Genomic DNA, 27,242 nt, shown 5'->3' with positions numbered 1-27,242 from the left:
ATCGACTATGCATTCCATTAGTTTTTCAAATTGGTGTGTTTCACCGGGCTGCGAAGAAATATAGTGCTGAGTATCATCAGCATAACAGTGAAAGCTAACACCATGTTTCCTGATGATATCACCCAAGGGTAACATATAAAGCGTGAAGAGTAGCGGCCCTAGTACTGAGCCTTGAGGTACTTGTGATCGATATAATACATCTTCATTCACTGCTACGAACTGATGGCGGTCATATAAGTACGATTTAAACCATGCTAATGCACTTCCACTGATGCCAACAAAGTGTTCAAGTCTATGCAATAGAATGCTGTGGTCTATTGTGTCAAACGCAGTACTAAGATCCAATAAAACTAATAGAGAGATACACCCACGATCAGATGATAAGAGCAGATCATTTGTAACTCTAAGGAGAGCAGTCTCAGTACTATGATACGGTCTAAATCCTGACTGGAAATCCTCACATATTCCATTTTTCTCTAAGAAGGAATATAATTGTGAGGATACCACCTTCTCTAGTATCTTGGACAGAAAAGGGAGATTCGAGATTGGTCTATAATTAACTAGTTCTTTGGGGTGAAGTTGTTGTTTTTTTTTTTGTTTTTTTTTTTTTTTATGAGAGGCTTAATAACAGCCAGTTTGAAGGTTTTGGGGACATATCCTAATGACAATGAGGAATTAATAATAGTCAGAAGAGGACCTATAACTTCTGGAAGCACCTCTTTTAGGAGCTTAGATGGTATAGGTTCTAACATACATGTTGTTGGTTTAGATGATTTAACAAGTTTATACAATTCTTCCTCTCCTATAGTAGAGAATGTGTCGAACTGTTCCTCAGGGGGTCTATAGTGGACTGTCTGATGTGATACTGTAGCTGACGGCTGAATGGTTGCAATTTTATCTCTAATAGTATCGATTTTAGAAGTAAAGTAGTTCATAAAGTCATTACTGCTGTGGTGTTGGGAAATGTCAACACTTGTTGAGGCTTTATTTTTTGTTAATTTAGCCACTGAATTGAATAAATACCTGGGGTTATGTTTGTTTTCTTCTAAAAGAGAAGAAAAGTAATCAGATCTAGCAGTTACATCGAGTGATTCGTTCGCGAACCGGATATCACTACACTGCAGCGAACGCGCTCACAACAGACCCTGGAAGAGAAGACAATGCTGAATAAAGTCATAGTTTTTGCAATTTTTGGACCAAAATGTATGCACTCTTCGCTGCCTGGCATCCCACAATCCCAACTACTGGTGTCAACAGCTGTCCTGGGTAGAATACACCCATAACTCCCTTCCGGCCTCTGCCACAGGTATGTCCCCATTCCAGTGTTCTGTTGGATATCAACCTCCCTTGTTTCCCACACTGGAACCTAAAGTTGCAGTCCCGTCTGCTTTGGCTTTTGTCCAAAGGTGTCGATGCACCTGCAAGAGGGCTAAGGAGGCCTTGACCCAGGCTAATAGTCGGACCAAATCATAAGGTGTGGCTCTCCACCAAGGACCTGCCTCTCAGGGTAGCCTCACACAAGTTGGCACCCAGGTTCATTGGCCCATACCGGATCACCAAGGTCCTGAGTCCGACAGTGGTGCAGCTCAAGCTCCCTACCACGCTTGGTTGGGTGCACCCTTTTTTCCATGTTTCTAGGGTTAAACCGGTGTTCCATTTCCCTCTTGTTCCCTCTGCCCCCCCCCCCATCTAGTGGATGGCTCCCCGGTCTATATGGTGCGGAAGTTGCTAGATGTCCGATGTAGGGGTCGGGGCTTTCAATATCTTTTGGACTGGGAGGGCTATGGCCCAGAGGAGAGGAGCTGGGTTCCGGCCCGGGACATCTTGGATCAGACACTGGTCGAGGACTTCTACCGGTGACGAGGTGAGCCCCTTCCTGTAGCGCCAGGTGGCATCCGTCGGAGGGGGGGGTCTTGTTATGTCCGCTGTCTGATCACCCTGTTCTTCGGTGTGTGTGTGTTTTTGTATATGTCTGCATTTCATGTACACATGGTGTTTTGTTTTGGTTTTGATCGTTTGTCTTGCACCTATCTGTGGTCTCTGCAAGGAGTGAAATGATCTCCTCATGAAATTAACTCCTCAGGAACTCAGAAAACAGATACCATGCAATAAAACACTAAAACTTAACTGGAGAAGAAATCTAAAAAAAAAGTAAACAACACCTCTCTCCTCGCTCATTTATGAAAGTATAGTAATTATAATTGAAAGTATAGTGAGTCCGGAACAATCAAATATCTAAATTAATATACAATAAATATTTGTGATCATTAAATTTAGGTAATATTTCTAATTAATAACTGATCACTTGAAATTGGAGCCTGATTGAACATGGAGCTAGACTAAAATTTAAACTAAATCCTTATCAATTCAAAAGTGCAAATAAAAGACCAAACACGTATTAAACCTTCGACCTGGCCGCTTGATTCTGCTTTTTTGGGCCGGTGGGTGGATTTCTTTTCTGAGCAACACATTTTTCTGTATAGCTGCATTGGGTAAGATGTGGGTGGCTACAGGAAACAAAACACTGTTGCTCTCATTAAGTAAGAACTGTGCTAATGCCAATGACAAGTCTTACCGATTCATTAAATTTGCAAGTTATAGAAAGAGACACATCATTTACAGAATCTGTGTATGATCATTGGTCCAATCAGAGAACATTCCTGCATGCAACAACTACTATTATTTTCAGCAAAGTGGTAACCACAAAAACGTTACTGAAGTTTTAGAGAACTGAAACATAGGCGATCTGATAGATCTCAGGTACACAAAAATAAAACATTGCATATTACAGCTGAGGCCTGAGCAGCATGCAATGCATCTGCAAGATGAAATGTTCAAAGCGGCCAGTTGATATGTTTTCTATTCTTGAGGTCTGCACAACTTCTTGGTTCTCTAGAAATTGACATGCAAGTAAATAACACCAGTAGGACACCAAATTCCAGTTTAAGGCTATTTTGACTTAGTATTTCATTACTTTGACTTTTAATTTCATGATTATGGTTGTCATAATTTGACTTCTTATATGATAATTTAGCATTTTTATGTGGCAGAAAGAGGCTTCTATATAAATGTCATTACTAAAACAACAATGTGCTCCACGTGTAGGGTGACCATATGAGCCATTTTCCCAGGACGCATCCTTGCCAGGATTTCTATATTGCCTAAAACATCCAAAGTAGTTTGACCAATAACATGCAGCTATGGTACATAATCAACCAATCGTGGTGTGTGAGAAGGTGAGATCTACAGAGAACGATCAGAGCAATGCAAATACACGTACATGTTAGGTGTTTGTTCGTTCATTCAACTTGAAGTGTCGCTGTGCACTGATCATTATAAGGCACCAAAGTACGCGTCCTGGAAAAATGGCTCATATGGTCACCCTACCACGTGTGCTGTGTTGGATGATTATCTTAACATCCTCTTCATGATCTTTATTAATAAAACAACTTTAAACTTTAAACACTGTCACACAGTATTTCAAGTTTTTTACACATGACCTGGATTTTCAAATGTAGTAAAATTTAGTCATTTAAATTCATTTGGGGCAAATAAAAGAGAGTAAAATGTCAATCTCATTTTTGATGATGACAGGGCCTGGATGGATGTCTTCATCGTTGTAGTGACAGGCAGTCATTTGCCACACATCCAGAATATAAACACCAACATCCTGAAAAGCCCACTGCAGAATTCTGTCCAACTGAAGAGAATACCAGTCACTGCCAAAAATATCCTATTAGAAAGACAGAAACCCAACATCAACCCTAAACTTGGCATCACAGTGTGACCTCCTTGTATGTAGACACTTGATACTGTGTAAGCTTACCTTTCTGCCAGTGTTGACAGTCTTGATTATAACTGTAGTTTCAGGTGCCCGCTGTAACAGTGCTAGAACAGCTTTGCGGATCTTTAACACTCTTTGGGTGAAGAAATCCAGAGGGTAAGTGGTGAAATGAGGCCCCAGATTGAATACAATGACCATGTGGGGTCCTCCAGCCAGGTCATCGATCTCATTACTGATGTAGTGCAGATCGGCAAATGCTGTTTTTCGAGTGCGCAGAGGAACACCGTGAGCTCTCCAGTGTAAGTCAATGTTGTTCTCCACATCCACTGCTAGGAGTGGTCCTGACTGATATTGGACATGCAGATTCATCTGCTTCAGCACTGAAAAACATGAAGTGACACCAATAAATACTGTATGACTCTACAGTTCCTGTATGCATAGCATGCAGAGCTGCCAACTTTGGGTGGGGTGTGTTTTGTTATCAAACACACACATGCAGTTAGCAGATTTTTATTTGACATCCAGATATGCTTTAAAGGCACAGTGACTGGTACAGTTTTTTATTATAGAATTGTGTAAATGCTGCAAAGCAAATTCCTTTCCACCATAATAAGAATAGCAATGCATAGAGAGAAAATTACAAGATTTACAAGTCATTACTATGGAGCTCCGATTACTACTGCATTCCCTCGATTTACTAATTTGTTCCCTTGATTTGCTGAATTGTGTGCACGGTTTAGCAAATCAAGGGAACACAATAGTAATCATGTGCACATTTTAGTACATTGAGGGAACGTATTAGTAAATCGTGTGCACAATTTATTTATTTTTTCTTGCATGTCATTTGCGGGGTTCCATACATTACTTTTACAAATAATTGCAAAATTAAATCTATCAGTATGCATTTACAATGGGGTCTATTTATCAGATTATATTTATAATCACTTAAAGCTGTTCATTGAAATCTCACAAAGTTATGTTTTAATCAATCAAGCCGGCACAATAGTGAAGTGACATTCAGCCAAGTATGGTGACCCATACTCAGAATTTGTGCTCTGCATTTAACCCATCCAAAATGCACACACACAGATCAGTGAACACACACACACACTGTGAGCACACACCCGGAGTAGTGGGCAGCCATTTATTCTGCGGCGCCTGGGGAGCAGTTGGGGGTTCGATGCCTTGCTCAAGGGCACCTAATTCGTGGTATTGAAGAGTATGTATATATTGTTCCTGTTGTCTACACTTAGTTATATTGAGAGGATTAGCAAACATGCTAATAAGGGTCAAGATCATGTTATCTGCATCTCCTGCGCTCCATCAAGCCACTTCAATAATATCTTTCAGCACTCAAATTAATGCAGCGCCTAGATTAACTGTACAGCATGTAATACACCAATTTACATTTATAAAGTAATTATTACATCACAAATACATTTTTCAACAACTAAACCTGGCTATGTCTTGAGGCAAGATGGCGCCTGTGTGTTTGGCATGCCGTCTGCAGCTCACGTGTTTTCTTCTCTTTCCGTTCTGATGGGTCGTTTACCTGCTGTACGCGGCTGGTGTACGCCCGTCAAGCTCTCCTAGACATCCGCATCTCCGTTGGGGATTCATTCGCGAACTTTCACTCCGTGGACGTGGAATGCCCACTTCACAAACCATACGAGCCTCCCCGAACCATCTTCCTGCACGATATCTGGCGGTGGCCGCTAAACACCGTGCGGAGAAAGCAAAGGAGGAAACGAGGTAGCCGCGGAGGTTACATGACGAAACTGAAAGCTTATTTACAAGCTGACATTTCGTTTGGACGCAGATCTGTAGCATGGCACCTGCGGGACGTGGTTTACCGATGTATTCGTCCTGTTTTCCCTCCCATCTGAGTCATGCCACTCAGGTTGATCTCCGCAGTGTTGGCCGACTTGCCCGGCGGAACGGACTAAATCACGGATATCTGTGCTCATTGAGAAAAGCACCATCATCTCACGTGTCTATTCCTCCACCTAAGTTGGAGCTAATAAACACCTGCTCCGTGGTGAATAAGACCTTTTTATTAAATTACTTCTACTCCTCACACAACTTGGACACAGAATTATGGATAAAGGTCGGTGATTTAACTCCCTTATCAGAACTGGTTCCAGCAAACTGTAAATTTTTTAACTCTCTTCGTCCTAATGGAAGCGGGGTGGGATTTTTGACGGCTGTACTGCGTTTGAGCTCCGTCACTATATTCTTTTCATTGACTATTTTTAACTTAAAAATCAATTTTATACATCATTGTTTCCATTTATATAATGCGTGAATATATCCTCTATTGTATTCTACAACAAAAACAATCAGAGCGCCTCGCTATCACTAGTTTTATTTTGATCTCCCGGGTCCGCTATTAGCTTTTAGCCAGTTAGCATCAGCAAGCGTGGTTGCTGCTAACTGCGCTTACATTGCTAATACTCTATTCTCACACATTACCACTGCTGTACTCACTGTTACTTGCTTTAATGGCGGATGAATGTCTCCACTCTGTGCAGCTCGAGCTCGAGGCCGTGGGGAAGCAGATTCGCGACCTGGAACATAGGCAGGCCCAGCTGAGAGAGCGGAGAGCCGCGCTGGAATCATCCCGGGCTGACACTCACAAGTCCGGGGTAAGTATACAGCGTGCTGTTAACAGTCCCACCACGTCTACTCCGTGTGTTTCTCTGCGCAGGCCCGGTGCACCCAGGACGCGATCTTCCCAGATGTCCTTCACTGCGACGCCGGGACACCACGGACCCTGGGTGCATCCACATTGGAGGACGCGAGCTGGGTCCCGGGCGACGACTTCTCCCCCTCCTGCCTTCGAGATCTCCATCCAGAACCGCTTCGCTCCCCTCCGCGAGACAGAACGCAACGCTGTGATCATCGGAGACTCCATCGTCCGACACGTAAGTGCTACGTTAGCCGACGGTAAAGTGCACACTCATTGTTTGCCTGGTGCTCGTGTTCTCGATGTTTCTGCGCAGATACCCGCGATCCTGAAGGACGGCGAGAGCCCCAGAGCGGTCGTGCTTCACGCCGGGGTTAATGACACCACGCTGCGGCAGACGGAGACGCTGAAGAGGGACTTCAGGAGCCTGATCGAGACGGTTCGCAGCACGACGCCCGCGGCGACGATCGTCGTGTCAGGACCACTGCCCACGTATCGACGAGGACACGAAAGGTTCAGTAGACTTTTTGCTTTAAATGAATGGTTGTTGTCATGGTGTAAAGAACAGAAACTGCTATTTGTTAATAACTGGAATCTTTTCTGGGAGCGTCCTAGACTGTTTCGCGCTGATGGATTACACCCCAGCAGAATTGGAGCGGAGCTTCTCTCTGACAACATCTCCAGGACACTTCGCTTCATGTGACTAGTAAGACAATTCTCAAATAACCATTATGATGAGTTTTGTTCTAACCGCTTAAATGCTAAAGGTACTTGCGCTGTAAAACCTATTAAGACTGTGTCTGTTCCCCGAATAGTGAGGTCAAAATATAAATATAATGTAGGATCTAGAAAAAATCTTATCGTAATTAAACCAGAAAAATGTAAAGTATATGAACAAAAACAATTTTTAAAGTTTGGGCTCATAAATATTAGATCACTCGCACCAAAAGCAGTTATTGTAAATGAAATGATCACAGATAATAGTTTTGATTTACTCTGCTTGACTGAAACCTGGCTAAAACCAAATGATTATTTTGGTCTAAATGAGTCTACTCCACCAAACTACTGTTATAAGCATGAGCCCCGTCAGACTGGTCGTGGCGGGGGTGTTGCAACAATATATAGTGATATTCTCAATGTTACCCAGAAAACAGGATACAGGTTTAACTCTTTTCAAATACTTCTGCTAAATGTTACTCTGTCAGACATGCAAAAGAAATCTAATGTATCTCTTGCTCTGGCTACTGTGTATAGACCACCAGGGCCGTATACAGAATTCCTAAAAGAATTTGCAGATTTCCTCTCAGACCTTCTAGTTACAGTTGATAAAGCGCTAATCATGGGAGATTTTAATATTCACGTTGATAATGCAAATGATACATTAGGACTTGCGTTTACTGACCTAATAAACTCCTTTGGAGTCAAGCAAAATGTCACTGGGCCCACTCATCGTTTTAATCATACACTAGATTTAATTATATCGCATGGAATCGATCTTACTGCTATAGATATTGTACCTCAAAGTGATGATATTACAGACCATTTCCTTGTATCGTGCATGCTGCGTATAACTGATATTAACTATATGTCGCAGCGTTACCGTCTGGGCAGAACTATTGTTCCAGCCACCAAAGAAAGATTCGCAAATAACCTGCCTGATCTATCTCAACTGCTAATTGTACCCAAAAATACACACGAATTAGACGAAATTACTGACAACATGGGCACTATTTTCTCTAATACATTAGAAGCTGTTGCCCCAATCAAATTGAAAAAAGTTAGAGAAAAACGTACTGTACCATGGTATAACAGTAATACTCACTCTCTCAAGAAATTAACTCGTAGTCTTGAACGCAAATGGAGAAAAACTAACTTAGAAGTTTTTAGAATTGCATGGAAAAACAGTATGTCCAGCTATAGACAGGCTCTAAAAACCGCTAGGGCAGAGCATATACACAAACTCATTGAAAATAACCAAAACAATCCAAGGTTTTTATTTAGCACAGTGGCTAAGTTAACAAATTACCAGATGCCACCTGATTCAAATATTCCACCAACGTTAAATAGTAATGACTTTATGAATTTCTTCACTGATAAAATAGATAACATTGGAAATACAATAGCGAATGTAGATTCTACAGCGTCTAACACTTCAGTTTCATCCATCGCACCCAAAGATAAACTGCAGTGCTTTACAACCATAGGACAGGAAGAGCTAAATAAACTTATCACTGTATCTAAACCAACAACATGTTTATTAGATCCTGTACCCTCTAAATTACTGAAAGAGCTGTTACCTGTAGCCGAAGAACCACTTCTCAATATCATAAACTCGTCGTTAACTTTAGGACACGTCCCAAAACCATTCAAACTGGCGGTTATCAAGCCTCTTATTAAGAAACCAAAACTAGATCCTAGTGTACTGGCAAATTATAGGCCTATTTCAAATCTTCCATTTATGTCTAAAATTTTAGAGAAAGTTGTGTCTGCTCAATTGAGCAGCTTCCTGCATAAAAATGATATGTATGAAGAATTTCAGTCAGGTTTTAGGCCCCACCATAGCACAGAAACTGCACTTGTTAAAATTACAAATGACCTGCTCCTTGCGTCAGACCAAGGCTGCATCTCATTTCTAGTCTTACTTGATCTTAGTGCTGCGTTCGACACCATAGATCATGACATACTCATAGATCGATTACAAAACTATACAGGTATTCAAGGGCAGGCTCTAAGATGGTTTAGATCCTACCTGTCCGATCGCTACCATTTTGTTTACTTAAATGGGGAGTCATCTCATTTATCATCAGTAAAATATGGAGTGCCACAAGGATCCGTCCTTGGTCCCCTTCTATTTTCAATATATATGTTGCCCCTTGGTAATATTATTAGAAAATACGGAATTAGCTTCCACTGTTATGCTGATGATACTCAGCTATATATCTCAACGAGACCAGATGAAACTTCCCAATTATCTAAGCTAACAGAGTGTGTTAAAAATGTAAAAGATTGGATGACACACAATTTTCTCCAATTAAATTCAGATAAGACAAAGATACTAATTATTGGACCAAAAAACACTACACAGAATCTTGTAGATTACAATCTGCAACTAGACGGATGTACTGTTACTTCCTCTACAGTCAGAAATCTGGGTGTTATATTAGACAGCAATTTGTCTTTTGAAAATCATATTTCCAATGTTACAAAAACTGCATTCTTCCATCTTAGAAACATTGCCAAGCTACGAAACATGTTATCTGTTTCTGATGCAGAAAAGCTAGTTCATGCATTCATGACCTCTAGACTGGACTATTGTAATGCACTTCTAGGTGGTTGTCCTGCTTCTTCAATAAACAAGCTACAGGTAGTCCAAAATGCAGCAGCTAGAGTCCTTACGAGGTCAAGAAAATATGATCATATTACCCCAATTTTACAGTCTCTGCACTGGCTACCTATTAAGTTCCGTATCAGTTACAAATTATCATTACTTACCTATAAGGCCCTAAATGGTTTAGCTCCAGCGTACCTAACTAGCCTTCTACCACGCTACAACCCATCACGCACCCTAAGGTCACAAAACGCTGGACTTTTGGTAGTTCCTAGGATAGCAAAGTCCACTAAAGGAGGTAGAGCTTTCTCACATTTGGCTCCCAAACTATGGAATAGCCTTCCTGATAATGTTCGGGGTTCAGACACACTCTCTCTGTTTAAATCTAGATTAAAAACACATCTCTTTCGCCAAGCATTCGAATAATGTATCTTTTTAATTGTGAGTGTAGTCGCATCTGTTCAAAGGTGCATTTTTATTCATTAGCTTGGGTTAAACTAATTTTACTTTGTTGGATCAGCAGCTATGCTAATGATGTCTGTATTATGTTTCTATGTTTCACCACGGGATTTACATCCCGTGGTAACTAGGATTTAAACAAGCTCCAGTCTGGATCCAGAACACCTGAGAAGAGATGATGCTGACCCTCAGAGGACCCCAGATGATGCTAACCTTGAATCAACAAACAGAACTAACAATTATTGCTAAATGTGTGACTGAATCATATAATAACTTAATAATATTGATAGTTCATCGTCTAGCTGACTACATCTTGTATTATTATTATTATTTTAATTTTTTTCTAAAATCCTGTCAAATGTGCACAAACTACTAGCTACTACTAAATATTGTAGAAACATAATTTTCTGTAAAGTTGCTTTGTAACGATTCATTTTGTAAAAAGCGCTATACAAATAAACTTGAATTGAATTGAATTGAATTTTAACTATTTTAAATAACTCTCTCTCCTCACGCTGCCGGCTGGTCCCTGCAACGGCCTTCCCCAGCTTTGAAACTCAGCTTCTCCACCTAGATTGGAATGGTCCCATCTGTATAGGGCTGATATACCACCTTCCACTCTTCACTAAGGATTTTATACTGCAATTCACTGAGTTCATTGGCAACATTGCCACAAACTATGATCGCTTCCTTTTGATGGACGACTTCAATATTCATGTCTGCTGTCATTCAAATTCCCTGTCGCAGGAGTTGCTTGACTTAATAGCTGCTTTTAACCTACTGCAGTGGGTCAAAAACTCTACCCACACTCAGGGCCACACACTTGACCTTGTGTTATCTTATGGGATTGATGTCACTGATATTGTTATCTCTGATTTTCCTCTCTCTGATCACAAGCCTATTTTATTCTCACTGTCTCTTCTGGAGCTTCCTCAACCCATTATTGATCCTGTTATGTCGCGGTTCTATTCTCCTCAGTTCAACACAAACTTCGACTTTTGCTTTACTGAGCTATGCTCTCACTGGCACTAGGACCAACCTTTATCTGACCTGGATGCAGATCAGCATCTTAGCCTTTTAAATTCTGCCTGGCTTAAAGTAGCAAACGTGACTGCTCCTCTTAAGCCTCACAAACCCAAACCAAATTCAGATATGTGGCAAAATCCTGACACTCGTCTCCAAAGACAAATATGTAGGCCAAATAGGCCAAACGCAAATGGAAACGGGACAGGCTAAGTGTCTCCTTCCGCATGTTCAAAGACTCTCTTACAGCATACCAGAACACTGCTAAATCAGCTAAAGCCGCATACTTCTCAAACTTAATTGAATACAATCACTCTAACCCTAAGGTCTTGCTTTCTGTCATTCATTCTGTTTTAAACCCATCTGCTAAATTGTCTGTTGCTTTAGATGCTCTATGTGAAGACTTCCAGAGATTTTTTATTAACAAAATCACTAAATTAAGGAACAGTATCTGCCCCAAATTAACTCTCCCCCCATTATGCCGCGTACCTCCTGTGTTTGGGAGGCTTTTGTTCCCATTAACCTCCAGACACTGAAGGATGTGAGCGACAAGCTCAATACTTCATTCTGCCCAAATGATATCATTCACCCGAGATTTTTAAAATTAATCATCAACTCGGTGGGTACAGGTATGGTATCCCTTATTAACAAGTGTCTAAGCACTGGCTCTGTTCCGGCCAATCTTAAAGTGGCTACGGTCACTCCTCTGCTCAAGAAGCCTTCACTGGATCAATCTTTTTAAAAAAAATTACCAGCCCATCTCTGTCCTACCTTCCATTTCCAAGTTGTTGGAGAAAATCGTATTGGATCAGTTCCAACACTTTTTGTCAAATAACTGTATATTCAACTGTCTTTCAATCTGGGTTTAGGACTGCCCACAGCACTGAGTCCGCTCTCCTGCCAGTGCTAAACAACATTTATCTCTCCACTGACTTTGGAGACACTGTGGTTCTAGTTCTTCTAGATCTGTCGACGGCTTTTGACACCATTGACCACCCTACGCTGTTAGCTAGACTGGAGACGTGGGTGGACATAAAAGGCTCTGTCCTGTCATGGTTCCAGTCTTACCTAACTGACAGAAAGTTTTTAGTAAAGATGGGAAACTTTTCCAGCTCCATGGCACCCCTGAGATGTGGTCTTCCACAGGGCTCTATTTTGGCTCCCTCTATATTTTCTCTTTACATGCTACCGCTGGGCACAATTTTTAGGAAACACTGTGTATCATTTCACTTTTATGCAGACGACACCCAAATTTACATTCCAATCAAGCGCAATAATCCTGCAGCATTAAACTCTGTTCATCTATTCTTAGAAGAGGTGAAGGCATGGCTAGCTCAAAATTTCCTATCTCTTAATGATGATAAGACCGAGGTCATTGTTTTCAGCCTGAGTGAAAGGTCCCAGTGCACATGCCCAGACTTGGGGAGTCTATCTCCCTTTAAATCTACAGGAGTGCGGAACTTAGGTGTTCTTGTTGACCAGTCTTTAAAGTTTGATAAACACATCTCATCTGTAGTCAGGTCCGGTTTCTACTAACTTCGCTTACTATCTAAAATCAAGGGCTTTCTCACTCCAATAACTCTGGAAATGGCGGTTCATGCTTTCATCACGTGTCGGCTGGATTATTGCAACTCACTATATTGCGGTATATCAGATTCTCAAATCTCCCGTCTTCAGTTAGTCCAAAATGATGCGGCCAGACTCATCCATAATTGTTGCAAATATAATCATATCTCTCCCATCCTCAGATCTTTACATTGGTCACCAATCTAGAGATCAGAACGGCTCCCAATCTCTCTGTTTTTAAGTCTCTGGTCAAAACGTATTCTCGTTAGCATATTGATTACTTTTCTTAGACTGTTCTTATTATTTTACATTTGTTTCTTTGATTTATAATTAATCTTAGCTTAGTTGTTCTCTATGTGCTTTTGTGAGTTTTGCTGCTTTTATTTTTATATGCTTGTTCTGTAAAGCACTTTGGTCTGTCTAGCGGCTGTTTAAATGAGCTATATAAATAAATAAATTAACTTGAACTATGTCTATAGTGTTGTAGATGATGAATACACATCTTTATAATATTTTTTCAATTATTGTTATTGTAAATTACTGTCCCTGGATCAGTGGGGTACTCTTCTAATAAAGTAGCAGTGGTAGCGGACAGATTTTAAGTATCAGTTCTGCTTACAAAGATGTGATCTAATCATGTTTATGTGGCAGGATCGACTGAATCCAGTCCCTCCTCCCCAATTTGTTACAATGTCTTTTATCCTTTCTAGTCGTTTCGCGATTGGCTTGTGGTGTTCTTGGTGGCTGTGGCCGGGGAGGTGTGGTTCAGCGAGGTCTGCGACGGGAGAGCAAGTGAGGAGACGAGCGGTGGTAAGTGGGACAATTGAAAAACGATTAACACCTGGCTCTCGTTGCAGTGATTGGCGTGGGGAACCGGTATTTAGGCTGGCTCAGGACCAGTGAGATCAGAGAGAGCTGGAGACTCGTGGGAGCAAGAAGCTGCTGAGCTGCAACCCAGAGATGAAGACTACAGTAGTGCAAAGTAGACGACCTGCAGGCTGCCCCCGATCTGCCAGGTTGTACCAAATACCTGTGAGTATTAAGTGGGGTCAATATCAGGCCTAGGTGGATTCAGGTTGTAACCAGACCTCCATCCATCAAAGCCTGATACAAGCTGGGGCATTGGATACAGGCCACATGGTTAAGATGAGGTGTGTGCACAGGGTTATAGTGGAATACCCCCGTAAAGGCCATAGCCATCCAATTTAGGGGCCAAAAGCATAATGTGGAGGTGGCTGTTAGTCCGCGCTTCCGGCGCCTGCTAATTTTGGGAACCAATTGGCCAGTGTTTGAGCAGTTATTGGAGTGTTTAAAGGGGGGGTGGAATGCTCGTTTTCACTCAATATCCTGTTAATCTTGAGTACCTATAGAGTAGTACTGCATCCTTCATAACTCCAAAAAGTCTTTAGTTTTATTATATTCATAAGAGAAAGATAGTCTGTACCGATTTTTCCCGGAAAAACACGACCGGCTGGAGGCGTGACGTGTGGGCGAAGCTAAAGAATCATGAGCGCCAGTAGGCTTTTGTGTTGAGTGTTTGGAAGCTGTGACTTTACCGTGAGGAAAAACAAACCAAAACAAACCATGGCTAACAGTCAGATTCGGCGTATATTTATGATCCAGAGGCTGAAATTTAACAAGAGCAGCATCAGCAATGACCTCTCTGTGGTATGTACTGCCCTTACGAAAACTAACCATGGTTTTATTATGGTAAAACTGTAGTAACCCATGGTTTTTTGGCGTGTTGACTACCATTTGTATAACCACAGATTTACTTTAGGTTGCAAGCACGCAGATGGGAACCTTTCCAGCCGCGATGACTTTCCCCTGGAACAGTCCCAGGATGAGACCCTCAAACATGCTTTCAAGCAGGTCCGTGCCATCGCTGGGCAGGTTCTCCACCCTGACCGCGCTCTCTCCCACCCGTATTTTGTCATTATTAAGGACCGGTTGTGTCGAGTGACCCGCGATGTTCAGACCAAGAAAGATACAACCCAAATTGTTAGTACCTCGGAGCCACATTGTACACATTGGCACATTGTAATCCTATGGCAGGGCACTTAGGAGTGACGGCAACACTAAATTGTCTAATGACCCGATTCTTTTGGCCGGGCATTCACGAGAAAGTGCGCAGGTGGTGCGCGTCTTGTCAGGAATGTCAGTTGGTAAACCCACCGGCCACCCCAAAACATGCGGCACAACATGATTGTTTACATGTGGTGTTAACTCTGTAGTAGAGGAGGTTCTCGCAATTCTGCACTGTTTTACCATGCCTGGAAGTTACTGCTGCATTAAAAACTGCTCCAGTACCTCACACGATACATACAACACTTAACACGTCCTGGTTAGATTAGTTATAATGAATGTGTTATGTGATTCAATTGTGATAATTTTAGTGGGTTGTGTGTCTTTGTTTCTTAATATTTATTTCATTTGTCTTGTTTGTTTATTTCATTTATCAGCATTAATGTTGTTTGTAAAGTTATTTCATTTTTTTGTTTCTTTCATTTATTAATATTATTGTTTTGCAATGTCAGTTTATCATTTTCTTTTGTGGTCGTTTGTTTGCTTTATCCATACTGTTGTTATTGGTAAAGTTATTTTGTTTTTGGTTCTTGTGGTGTTAGTCTGATTTATGTTGTGAAATTGATCTGTAGTTCATTTGGCTTATTCTGTTTTTGTTTTGTTATATGTTGATGAGCTGAGTGCTGGCGGTGGGGATGGCATGCTCGAGGTGGTGGGCCCTCTTTGGTGTGTAGTGTGGGTACCTTCACCATGTGACCGTTGCGGTGTTGGTTGTGTGGTTGTGCACGCGTGTTGGGGTGGATTGTTTGGATACTCATGCCCGAGTTGCTGGACGCCCACCAGGAGTGTAGTGTTTTAGGAATATGCTGACGTCAGCTTCTGAGTGTTTACTATTTTTGCTGTGAAAATTAATAAATAAAATTTTATCTTTTTTATATGGAACCATTTCTTTGTTTGTTCAGTGCCCGGACCTGATTGCCTAATTCTATAGGAGTCTTGGTGGTTACCTATAGTTCCCCAGGTTAGATAGTCAAATTACAAAACTGCTACATTTACATGAAATAAGCTGCTCCCAAACAGGTTTACATTTACAGACCTGTTGCTATGACAACTCCAGGAGCGTCGAAGGAACCAACCAATCCAAGATCAAATAATCAACAATAAATCCAGCTAACAGAGTTAGCGACATATGAAGAACAGGCCCCAGGGCTACAAAACAACAAACTTTTGATGCTCTCCAGTGGAAACACAAACAGAACATAATAAATTGCCTGTCTCCTCCTGAATTTGTGAGAGCTGGAAGCCCAATAAGTAGCCTTCTATCTCACCTGGTAGTTCATTCACAAAGAACTCAAACCACTGTCTCAGAGTTGAGTCTCCCATCATGTAGATGTCTTTGTCTTTCAGGCACTCTGTTATCTTTTGGGTTGTAAAATGACGGGTTCTACAGACAAAAGAAGTCCACACATCATTCAGGTAAAAGCCGTCCGGAACTGGAGTGTGTAAACCAGGATGACATTTCTCTGTTACATCTGGAAAATGAGCAAAATGTAAGGTCTGTAAAAAGATGAGTTTTGACTATGTAATTAGCTTCTCTTTTTATGTGCGACACATTTCCCAGCATCTCTATTCCTCTGGGTTAAACTCTTGACCAACATACCAATATTTGTATTTCCATGGGAAGGAAAAATTTTGATGATGCTCTTATCGCCACTGATATCTTTGTTAGTTTGCTTCCTGCCAAAGAGAACACGTTTGTCTGTCATGCTGCCTTCCAGCAATGCATTAAATCAATCAAGTATAAATTAAATCAAGAAGCCATTGATCTCACATAAGCATCTTGTCTTTATAAGTCAAACTGTCTGTATAACCACCCATAGAGTGGTACACAAGGGCACTGCATGGCAGTGATTTGGGTCTCTGGCATCGCCATGTTTCTCCAGAACGGGGATCGTTGTATTCACAGCAACAGTCTCCAGTTCTTATGCTCTCTAGTCCATTCTTGTCCCACTTCACATTACACTTTACCGTTTCACTCAGTCTGGTCTTATCTGGTCCTGGTCCCTCATAATATCCATAAAAGTACACTCTGTCAGAGTCAGTTTCTCTGTGACGCTTCAGGACCTCCACAGCTTCACTGGAGTGAATCAGACGCACAGCCACCTGAGCTTCACCGACCCACGGCAGGAGGAAACGCACACGGTAGGAGCCATTGCACAGGTCCAGCACCTCCCCAAACACACTGGCCTATGATAGAGGAACATTCTCAGGTGCAGAGCTTAAACACAACAGCTAAGCCGTTCTAGTAAAATAATAATGTGTACAAATACCGACCTTAGATTTAGACCAGAACAGCTTGGCCTGAAAAAAGTCACCTCCATAATGCTTGAATTTGTTGTCAGAGTCCTTCGCGTGTACTGTTACATAAAGCTCCTCACCAATTTGGTAACTCTCTTTCAGGTTCTCTATGATGAAAGTGGTGTGGGCTGGACTAGTACTCATGGACACACTTGTGATTGATCTGTCAGGTTCTTCCCAGTAAACAGCCTGCTGTAACCTAGAGTAGGCATCTAAACTGATTCCTAATTCAGAGTAGAAAGAGCTTATTTGTGTCTGAAAGTTGATTCCTGCAGGAGACCTGGCGTTTGAAGAGTTGTGGCAACTGTGTTCTACTGAGTGCAGAGACAAAAAGCTGGGTAGAGGGCGTTTCTCTCTTTCTTCTCCCATAAAAGACAAAACCTACAAATACACAGTAGATGGTTATTATCATGCTTGTTGGGAGATCATTGAATTAGCATTGTTTTCTAATCATTCAAAGAACTGCATGCATGCATAAAAATAAAAATAAAAGATTTAAATGTTATCTAGAAAGGGCATGCAAGCCAGGACTATATGCATGGGCCTGACCATTGCAGTCGAGTTTCATTTCATTCAGCAGATGGTAAAAGTTGCACACTTGCATGCATGTTTTTAGAGAGCCGAAACAGTAGTACTAGCAAACTGTAAAATATCTCAAACCAAAAAACATTCTGGCCTTGTGTACCAGGAAAATACTTCAGATGGTCACACAGCAAGATAAAAATGTATTTTCTTTAACTCACCAGAAAAAACAAGACTACCAGTAGACACAGCCCAGTAAAAAGCTTCCATAAACAAGATCTTTCCTTGTGAACTGTAAAATCAATATTATAGAATAAAGTTTACAAATGTACAAATAATTATATATAAGCCATTTACCCAAAAGACTAAAGGAAAATATAGTAAAATTTGTCTTGCTAACATTCATGAGCTACCATTTAATAAGTTAGTTAAAGTTGGTAAAATGGGAATGCATACTAACTTCATAGAGAAAAAAAAACGACAGCTGAATACAGTAAAATTAATAACGTCATCAGAATCGGCACACTCGTTTGCAAAATGGGTGTTAAAGTGTTAGTTCACCCAAAAATGAAAATTCTGTCGTTAATTACTCACCTTCATGTGATTTCAAACCCATAAGACTTTTTGTCATCTTCGGAACACAGATTAAGATATTTTTGATGAAATCCGAGAGCTCTCTGACCCTCTGTAGACAGCAACTCAACTGTAATGTTCCCAGGTCCAGAAAAGAAGCAAGGACATCGGTAAAATAATCTGTAAAATGTGACATCATTGGCTCAACTGTAACTTTACGAAGCTACAAGAATACTTTTTGTGCGCAGAGAAAATAATTTATTCAACAATTCTTCTCTCCCTTTTTTATTTTATGTAAAATAATTTTGTTTTAAATTCATTTTAAATAAGTAATTTTTTTTAATAATTTTTAATAATTTAATTTTTTTAAATTGCTTGTTTTATTCTATTATTATTTTTCTGGTATTATTTTTCTTCAGTATTATTTTACTTTCTTTTATGTAAAGCACTTTGAATTACCATTGTGTACGAAATGTGCTATATAAATAAACGTGCTTTGCCTTGCCTTGATAAAAACATCAGACCAAACATTGGAATGACATAAGGGTGAGTCATTAATAATAGCATTTTTATTTTTGGGTGACCTTTAAGTAATTAAAATGTAATTACTAAAGTGGTAGCCTACTTCAAAACAATGTTGGCAAATTAATAATAAAAAAGTCTCACTTTTTCTTATGTTTCTCATTAAAATTTATTAAGGAATTAGTGTAAGTTGCAGTTATAGTGTCATAGAATATCATAGTTCTAATAATAATGGTGCATATTGTAATGCAGTGTTACAACGTTCCCCACCTTGCCTCCTAACTGTCCTATGAATACTACGACCTCGTCTAACATACCCAGTGGCATTAGACAAAGTCTCCACTACAATGGGCTAGGTGCACAAGATGGCGCCAGTGAGCTTCAGTGACGCGAGTGTGTGCATACTTATTTACGGTCCTGCGACGCTCGCATTTACTATAAGGGAAACTTACATACGAAACTTGGCTAGATGTATATAATTAATGTTTTTCAAATTTAACAGCGAATAGTGGTATATCAAAGACACGAGGAAACATCCTCCCTAAATTTTTGCGTACCTCTGTGTGGAAATTAATCAAGATACAACGCGGAGATTGCTTTATTCTTCTGTTGATTATGCGGATCAGCGTCAGTTTCAGGTTTATCAATCCACAGGGATTTCTTCCTTCAAACACAAACCACTCAAATATGCAATACTTTACATTTTCGGAGAGCTGATTTTGTTCTGACTGTTATCTGAGTCATTCCACGAAACCGGTACGATTTGGACTTAAACATTTTTAGATTTTTTACCTATATATATTACTTTTCTGAACACACCACAACATTAATGACATATTCAACTCCCAGAAAAACATATTTTCCCACCTCAGACATCAAATCCCTATTTATTATTAGTTACTATTTTAAAGTAAGGGCACTATTGATCTTCAACCCCGTTATGGACACTATGGGAGCTCTCTGAATATGATTATAAAATTTATTTGTAATGAAATCAACATTTTCCTCTTATTCAGATGTCCCTCACACGTAATTCAATAATTGCAAATATAAAAGTTACATAAAATCTCACTTTTGCTATACTTAAGCCTGAAACGGTCACTTTTTGTGACAGCAACCTCATCATTTTTTTACCAAAGTTGTGGTTTAAATTTAGAATTTGAACTAAAATCAGTATTCTTATTATTGCTCTGAACATTTCAGATTGAGTTCAACAAATATTAAATTACTTTATCATAAACGTAAAAAAATAATTAATAAAAACTTAAGTGTAACAGGGTTGAGACTAGGGTAACGGGGTTGAAGATGGTAACAGTTTAACTTATAAATAGTTGTTTTTTACTCAAACTCACTGTAATATTTTCTATAAACACTGCATTTCAATATGTTACCAAGAAAGACAACAAATATAAATTACAATTGAACTGAGTTTTATTAACCCGACTGCAGGAAAAACAACAATAACAGCTACAATAGAACATTATAAACTGACAAATCGGACTGATCTGGTTCTCAACTTGTCACTTTTGCAGTTACAGTATTGTTCAAAATAATAGCAGTACAATGTGACTAACCAGAATAATCAAGGTTTTTAGTATATTTTTTATTGCTACGTGGCAAACAAGTTACCAGTAGGTTCAGTAGATTCTCAGAAAACAAATGAGACCCAGCATTCATGATATGCACGCTCTTAAGGCTGTGCAATTGGGCAATTAGTTGAAAGGGGTGTGTTCAAAAAAATAGCAGTGTCTACCTTTGACTGTACAAACTCAAAACTATTTTGTACAAACATTTTTTTTTTTCTGGGATTTAGCAATCCTGTGAATCACTAAACCAATATTTAGTTGTATGACCACAGTTTTTTTAAAACTGCTTGACATCTGTGTGGCATGGAGTCAACCAACTTGTGGCACCTCTCAGCTGTTATTCCACTCCATGATTCTTTAACAACATTCCACAATTCATTCACATTTCTTGGTTTTGCTTCAGAAACAGCATTTTTGATATCACCCCACAAGTTCTCAATTGGATTAAGGTCTGGAGATTGGGCTGGCCACTCCATAACATTAATTTTGTTGGTTTGGAACCAAGACTTTGCCCGTTTACTAGTGTGTTTTGGGTCATTGTCTTGTTGAAACAACCATTTCAAGGGCATGTCCTCTTCAGCATAGGGCAACATGACCTCTTCAAGTATTTTAACATATGCAAACTGATCCATGATCCCTGGTATGCGATAAATAGGCCCAACACCATAGTAGGAGAAACATGCCCATATCATGATGCTTGCACCTCCATGCTTCACTGTCTTCACTGTGTACTGTGGCTTGAATTCAGAGTTTGGGGGTCGTCTCACAAACTGCCTGTGGCCCTTGGACCCAAAAAGAACAATTTTACTCTCATCAGTCCACAAAATGTTCCTCCATTTCTCTTTAGGCCAGTTGATGTGTTCTTTGGCAAATTGTAACCTCTTCTGCACATGCCTTTTTTTTAACAGAGGGACTTTGCGGGGGATTCTTGAAAATAGATTAGCTTCACACAGACGTCTTCTAACTGTCACAGTACTTACAGGTAACTCCAGACTGTCTTTGATCATCCTGGAGGTGATCATTGGCTGAGCCTTTGCCATTCTGGTTATTCTTCTATCCATTTTGATGGTTGTCTTCCGTTTTCTTCCACGTCTCTCTGGTTTTGCTCTCCATTTTAAGGCATTGGAGATCATTTTAGCTGAACAGCCTATCATTTTTTGCACCTCTTTATAGGTTTTCCCCTCTCTAATCAACTTTTTAATCAAAGTACGCTGTTCTTCTGAACAATGTCTTGAACGACCCATTTTCCTCAGCTTTCAAATGCATGTTCAACAAGTGTTGGCTTCATCCTTAAATAGGGGCCACCTGATTCACACCTGTTTCTTCACAAAATTGATGACCTCAGTGATTGAATGCCACACTGCTATTTTTTTGAACACACCCCTTTCAACTAATTCAACTAATTGCCCAATTGCACAGCCTTAAGAGCGTGCATATCATGAATGCTGGGTCTCATTTGTTTTCTGAGAATCTACTGAACCTACTGGTAACTTGTTTGCCACGTAGCAATAAAAAAATATACGAAAAACCTTGATTATTCTGGTTAGTCACATTGTACTGCTATTATTTTGAACAATACTGTAGATATGTTCGTGTTTGTGACCTATTTTGTTTGTTTGTGTATTTTTGTACTTGTTTGAGTGTATATTAGTATTTATTTAGTTTTCATGTTCATGTTTTCTGTAATGTTTACATTTGTGTGTGTGTGTGTGTGTGTGTTTATGATTGTATGGTTGTGTTTGTGTACTTGTTTGCATTCTCGGTACATTTATGTTGAGGTTGAAAAATCTAGGGGTTAATAAAAATTCTAAATGTAACTAAAATAAACTAAATTAACTCGAATTAAACTACATATTCCTATATGGTTTGACTTGTTAAAAGATTTCACGTCCATTTGACCAGTAAATGAACTTTTAGCTAACCTCACGATCACAGGCCTAAACCATAAAGTTTAAATTGTACCCCTTTGATAAGTGAATACATAAAATGTTTTAACTTTAGCTGACCTGCAGCAGACCATTTACAACACCAGAACCCCCCGGAAAACTAATTAGATAACAGTTGAGTTGGAAACCCCAAAAACCTTTAGATGTTTTACTATCTTCGCTGACATTGTCATAACAGTAAACACAAAGACATCAGATTCCAGACACCAGACGCGTTTCTACGCACTACTTGAGATGAAATATTTAGCCTCTCCTGTAATGTTGTTAAAGTTTCTTTGGCAAGAAAATCAAAGACATTCCAAAACATTTTATTCCAGTTAGATTTGTGTATGCCTAAACGCATGTTTTAATTGATATAGCAACGATATAGCAATGATAGAAGTTAATACTGACAAAATAAAAGACGTATTCAAGGATTTAGACTATTAAAGTATGTGTGAGTGACTTATTAAAATGAAATAAAACAAAAAAAAAATTTCCAACAAGGAATTTTTGTTGAGATGAAAATAAAATGGTATAGGTTAACCTAATTTTAAAGTAAAAACATCGGTCTAATATTAAAACCAGGTAGAATGTTTTCATCAAATAAGAACTGATGTGTTTTTATTAAAAACGTTACTTTGTTTAACTCTTTTAACATACATTTAAACCTTTGTGACCAACGTTATTAGGGAGGTGTTAGGGGGATGTGTTAGTGGGTGTTTTTTCTTTTTTATTCGATGCTTTAAACATTAAAAACATAAAGGCGTACATTACTGGTAGATTTACAAATACGGTCTGAGATTACACTCAATTTTGGTTCACACTCTGTACATCATAAAACAAAATAAAATGTAAAATAAATAAAACAACACTGAAGAAAAAGATAAAGAACGAAAAAGTAGGGGAGTAACAGATTTTCACATTAAGAAAAACCAAAGTCCTTTAATGAAGAATACAAAAATCTTGCTTTGAGACTTTTCATTTCTTTTAACGTCTCCAAATACATCACAAATTCCTCTTTAAATGCCACTAAACGTGAGGATTTTGAAAAACATACATTTATGAATGTAGAATTTTGTGCCAGAAGTTAATATTGACAAAATAAAAGACATATTCAATGATTTTGGTTACTAAAGTAAGTGTGAGTGGCTTATTAAAATAAAATAAAACATCAAGGACTTTTGTTTAGATGAAAAATAAAGAGCATATAGTTTTAAAGTAACTCATATACATAGATGTATCTAAAGATCCTGAAACAGGACACATATGTTCCAAGTGGGTAGATATAGAATACCTGAAAGAACATCTAATCATGCGTCTGTTTATACTACATAAATGATTGTCATATTTTTGGCTCTTCAGTGGGTTGAACACATTAATATACCTAAAGTAGTCATATGTTCAGACTCATTTGCAGTACTACCAAGTTTAAAGTGTGGCGAATCTTCAACAAGACAATTTGTCATTCATTTTACAGAGTTTGTTCAGAATACAACCAAAAACAAATATTTATTTTGTATAGATACCTGCACATATAGGAATAGAAGGTAGTGGATCCGATAAAAACATTAAAATGTCAGACATCAAATTTAATGAAAGGAGAATTTTGGGGATAGAAAGGAAGCTCTCGCCATAGAATTGGACACATTGCACTTAATCAGTCATTATTTATAAGAGGAAAAACATGTGTCTGGACTTTGTGTTAAATGTGATCTTCCTGAATCAGTTGAACCTATTTTAATAAAATGTAAAAGATATGACAACGAAAAAATACAACTTACTTACACTTAATATAGAAATAAACCAGATCTCATTTTAGAAAATGTTAAATAAAGATGTGACTATAGAAATGTTTCAATGATTAAGTATCTCAAAGAGTTGATAAACAGGATTTAAAGAATCACTACTAAGTTTGTCACGTTTCAATCTGAGACGAGATATTTACGATGTTTTTACAGGCGTTCGATGTCTTACTAATATGCAGGTACCAGTAATCACACAGACACCAGATGCCCGACCCGGTCACGTTTTGATGTTGAGATGACATCTCTTTCCTGCCATATTGTTAAACCGACTACTTTTAACTACATATGTCTGTTTTATTTACTAGATTACACAACACAAACTTACAAACTGGCCAGATGGAAAGTGTGTTTGTGTGTTAATTGTCATAGCTTGAGAAATTAAGCTTGACAAAAATAAAAGATATATCGACGGCAATAGTCTAAATTTAGACTAGTCGTAGATTAATTAACTTAATACATTAAAAAACAAATAATGCTTTTTCAATGCTGTTTTTATTATTATTTTTTTTTATTTTGTATTTTTTAAGACTAAAAGTAAATAAAAATCACATAAAGCTACATCATTTAAAAGTACAAATTGATCTTATGTTTAAACGGATATAAAGTTTTCACTAATTAAGGATTGATGTCTATTTATTAAAAACTACTTAGTTTAATTATTTTAACATTTAAATCTATTTGATGCTGTTATCAGTCTACAGTGGGGCAGTCTCTAGCGCTGGAGGCGTGGTTTTTTTCCGGAGCATTCCCCGAGCCTCATTCTAAGTGTGTCTGTGATGCTGTCAGGATCCCTCAATAGAGATGCCTTGACACTTTGCTGTGAGATCTTTTTTTCTTTCGTCTAACTCTCTGTCACTAACAGTCTAGATTTTTAAAATGGTGGTTAGTGGTAAAGTACAACATAGATTCGACAAGTTTTCTTGTCTGATGGATTTTATTTTAGATCGCGTAATGCCTTCCATCTTTTTTCTTTTGTTTTAACTTTTTCTCACATTATGACAAACGCCAAGTTTTCTGGTTTGTATCGTCGCTTAACATTCGTTTCTTTTTTAGTTTGAGGTAAGGTACAAATGCTAAATGCTTTCTTTTCTAGCTGGTAACAAAACACCTTTTTCAATTTTTACAAGCTCTCACATCTTTTCACGTGTTGCTTAACGAAAACACATCTGATAGTGTTGACTTCTTTAGTTGTTTTAGATAAATAACCAATAGTTTTCTTAAATTTGTTACAACTTTAACAACGTTTTACACTTTTCCAACTACGAAAACAATCATTACATCGTTTCCACCTCGTATGTGTTTATAAGCTTTTTCTTGAAATGCACTGTGTACTTAAAACCTTAATAAAAAATCCCCTTATACCATTTTCATGATTTCACCCTTTTCAGAGTTTAACAAAAAAGCACATAGATACCAACACATTTTCACCCTCCCTCACCGAAATTCCTTCTTAGGTTCGTAAGTTCATCTTAGGTTCATAAGTTCATATCTAGGTCACCGGGGTGTACAGCGAGGGGAGGGGGTGTACAAACAGGTGTCCAGAACAGATGGCTTTTATGACCCTCATCAATCAAATTGTCGGAGACAACCCACCCTTTATTCTCTCTGGCGGAACTTTGGCGCTATACATGCTGTTCAATCAGGACCACTTCCGTCAAGTATATTTAATGACAATTATAATTGCATACAGTTAGTGTTGGCGGTATGGTTATGTTCTGGGCAACACTCCACATGCCTGTTCATGCAGCTATGCTTGGACAGAGCGGGGAAAGCAGCAAGACAAACCCCCCTGGGGTACAGAACAGAACCATAAGCATACATAATTACAATTCTCAATTACATGAGTTGTAAACAACGAACAAAAGAAACAACAAGTTATATCAGATTACAGGTTCAGTTGGTGGAGTTGGGGTTGGAGGAGGGAGTTAATTGCAAGCAGCAATGCGATGGAGAGACACTGAATAATGGGAATTTAAATAGACCGCAGGAGATAGGTGTCAAGACTGGATTGGTGCACGTCAGGAACAGCTGACTGTCAGCTGATGCAAGCGTGACTCACATGACCTGACTGAACTAACGCAATGCTCGATATTGGTTGAGTTCACCATTAGAGTACCATTTATTCGGATCAACATTTTCAAAATATTACTGTTATTGTGTCATGAAATGTAATTTTAAAAGTATTTCAGGCGTGAATGTAGTTGTTTAAAACTCAAATCTGTTGTTTATTTATAAAGACAGCGCCTATTTAAAAATATGTTTCGCCGATCTCAGAGACGGTGAGCTCCACTCGATCAGCGGGAGCTCAGTCCTCATGTATCCGCAGAGAGCAGCCTCTCCTGGGATAGACCTTCTGATATGTGCCGCTGGCTCTGATGTCTCTTTAGTGGTTAAACATAACATATAATTCAGCTGCTGGGTAAATCTAACAGGTTTTCTTTGGTCTGTATTCAATTTATCTATATGTTAAAATGAAAATAAAAAAGGCAAGTCTATATAATACTTCGTTTCATTGTAATGGCTCTATATAACGTTACACATATCCCTGAACTAAGTACATTTCTGCAGCTGTTATTATGTTTAAATGAAAACGAATGGAGGCAGTGGTATTTTATATCCTATTTCGTTTTATTGTAAATATACAGAGGGGAAAATCGCAGTAGCCAAAGCGATCTGAGTTCACGCAGCATTGGTTGAGTTTAAACACTATTTATTCGGATCATTTTCAAATATTTCTGTTATGGTGTATGTAACTTTAAAAGTATTTCAGGCTGTTGTGTATTTAATACTGTTGTGTGTTATGCTGAGAGACCTCTGATAAAGTTAAGAAACGCGTGCCTTGCCTCGTTATTAAAGTACATCACATAATTGGCAACGAGGTAAAATGGATTAGTTCGTGAAAATGGCACACTTTTCCCAAAGACCGGATGAGTTTAAGCCGGAGCACGAAATGTGGTCTGCCTACGTTGAACGCATGGAGTTGCTGTTCGAGGCTCATGATGTCGACGACGGGTAGAAAGTTCCCGTATTGTTGAGTTCAGTCGGCGCAGCAACATATGGTCTTCTACGCAAATTAC

General features: G+C 39.0%; 1 protein-coding gene across 1 annotated transcript in view; it reads right to left on the bottom strand.

The window, feature by feature from the left end:
- Positions 1-2,936: 2,936 nt before the first annotated feature.
- Positions 2,937-27,242, bottom strand: part of LOC113112082 (NXPE family member 3-like) — a 41,125-nt gene continuing 16,819 nt past the window's right edge. Inside the window, exons 2-9 of the mRNA XM_026277473.1 lie at positions 18,346-18,504; positions 17,973-18,043; positions 17,206-17,610; positions 16,703-17,118; positions 16,532-16,608; positions 16,200-16,403; positions 3,827-4,164; positions 2,937-3,733 (exon numbers count right to left, since the gene is read on the bottom strand). Coding sequence (XP_026133258.1) covers positions 3,539-3,733; positions 3,827-4,164; positions 16,200-16,403; positions 16,532-16,608; positions 16,703-17,118; positions 17,206-17,610; positions 17,973-18,043; positions 18,346-18,504 — 1,865 coding nt within the window. The 3' untranslated portion in view covers positions 2,937-3,538. The remainder of the gene's footprint in view (positions 3,734-3,826; positions 4,165-16,199; positions 16,404-16,531; positions 16,609-16,702; positions 17,119-17,205; positions 17,611-17,972; positions 18,044-18,345; positions 18,505-27,242) is intronic.

The sequence above is a fragment of the Carassius auratus genome, chromosome 12 (genome assembly GCF_003368295.1).
Source record: "Carassius auratus strain Wakin chromosome 12, ASM336829v1, whole genome shotgun sequence".
NCBI lineage: Eukaryota > Metazoa > Chordata > Actinopteri > Cypriniformes > Cyprinidae > Carassius > Carassius auratus.
Note: the sequence above shows the minus strand (reverse complement) of the source record. Positions and strands in the feature narration are given on the sequence as shown.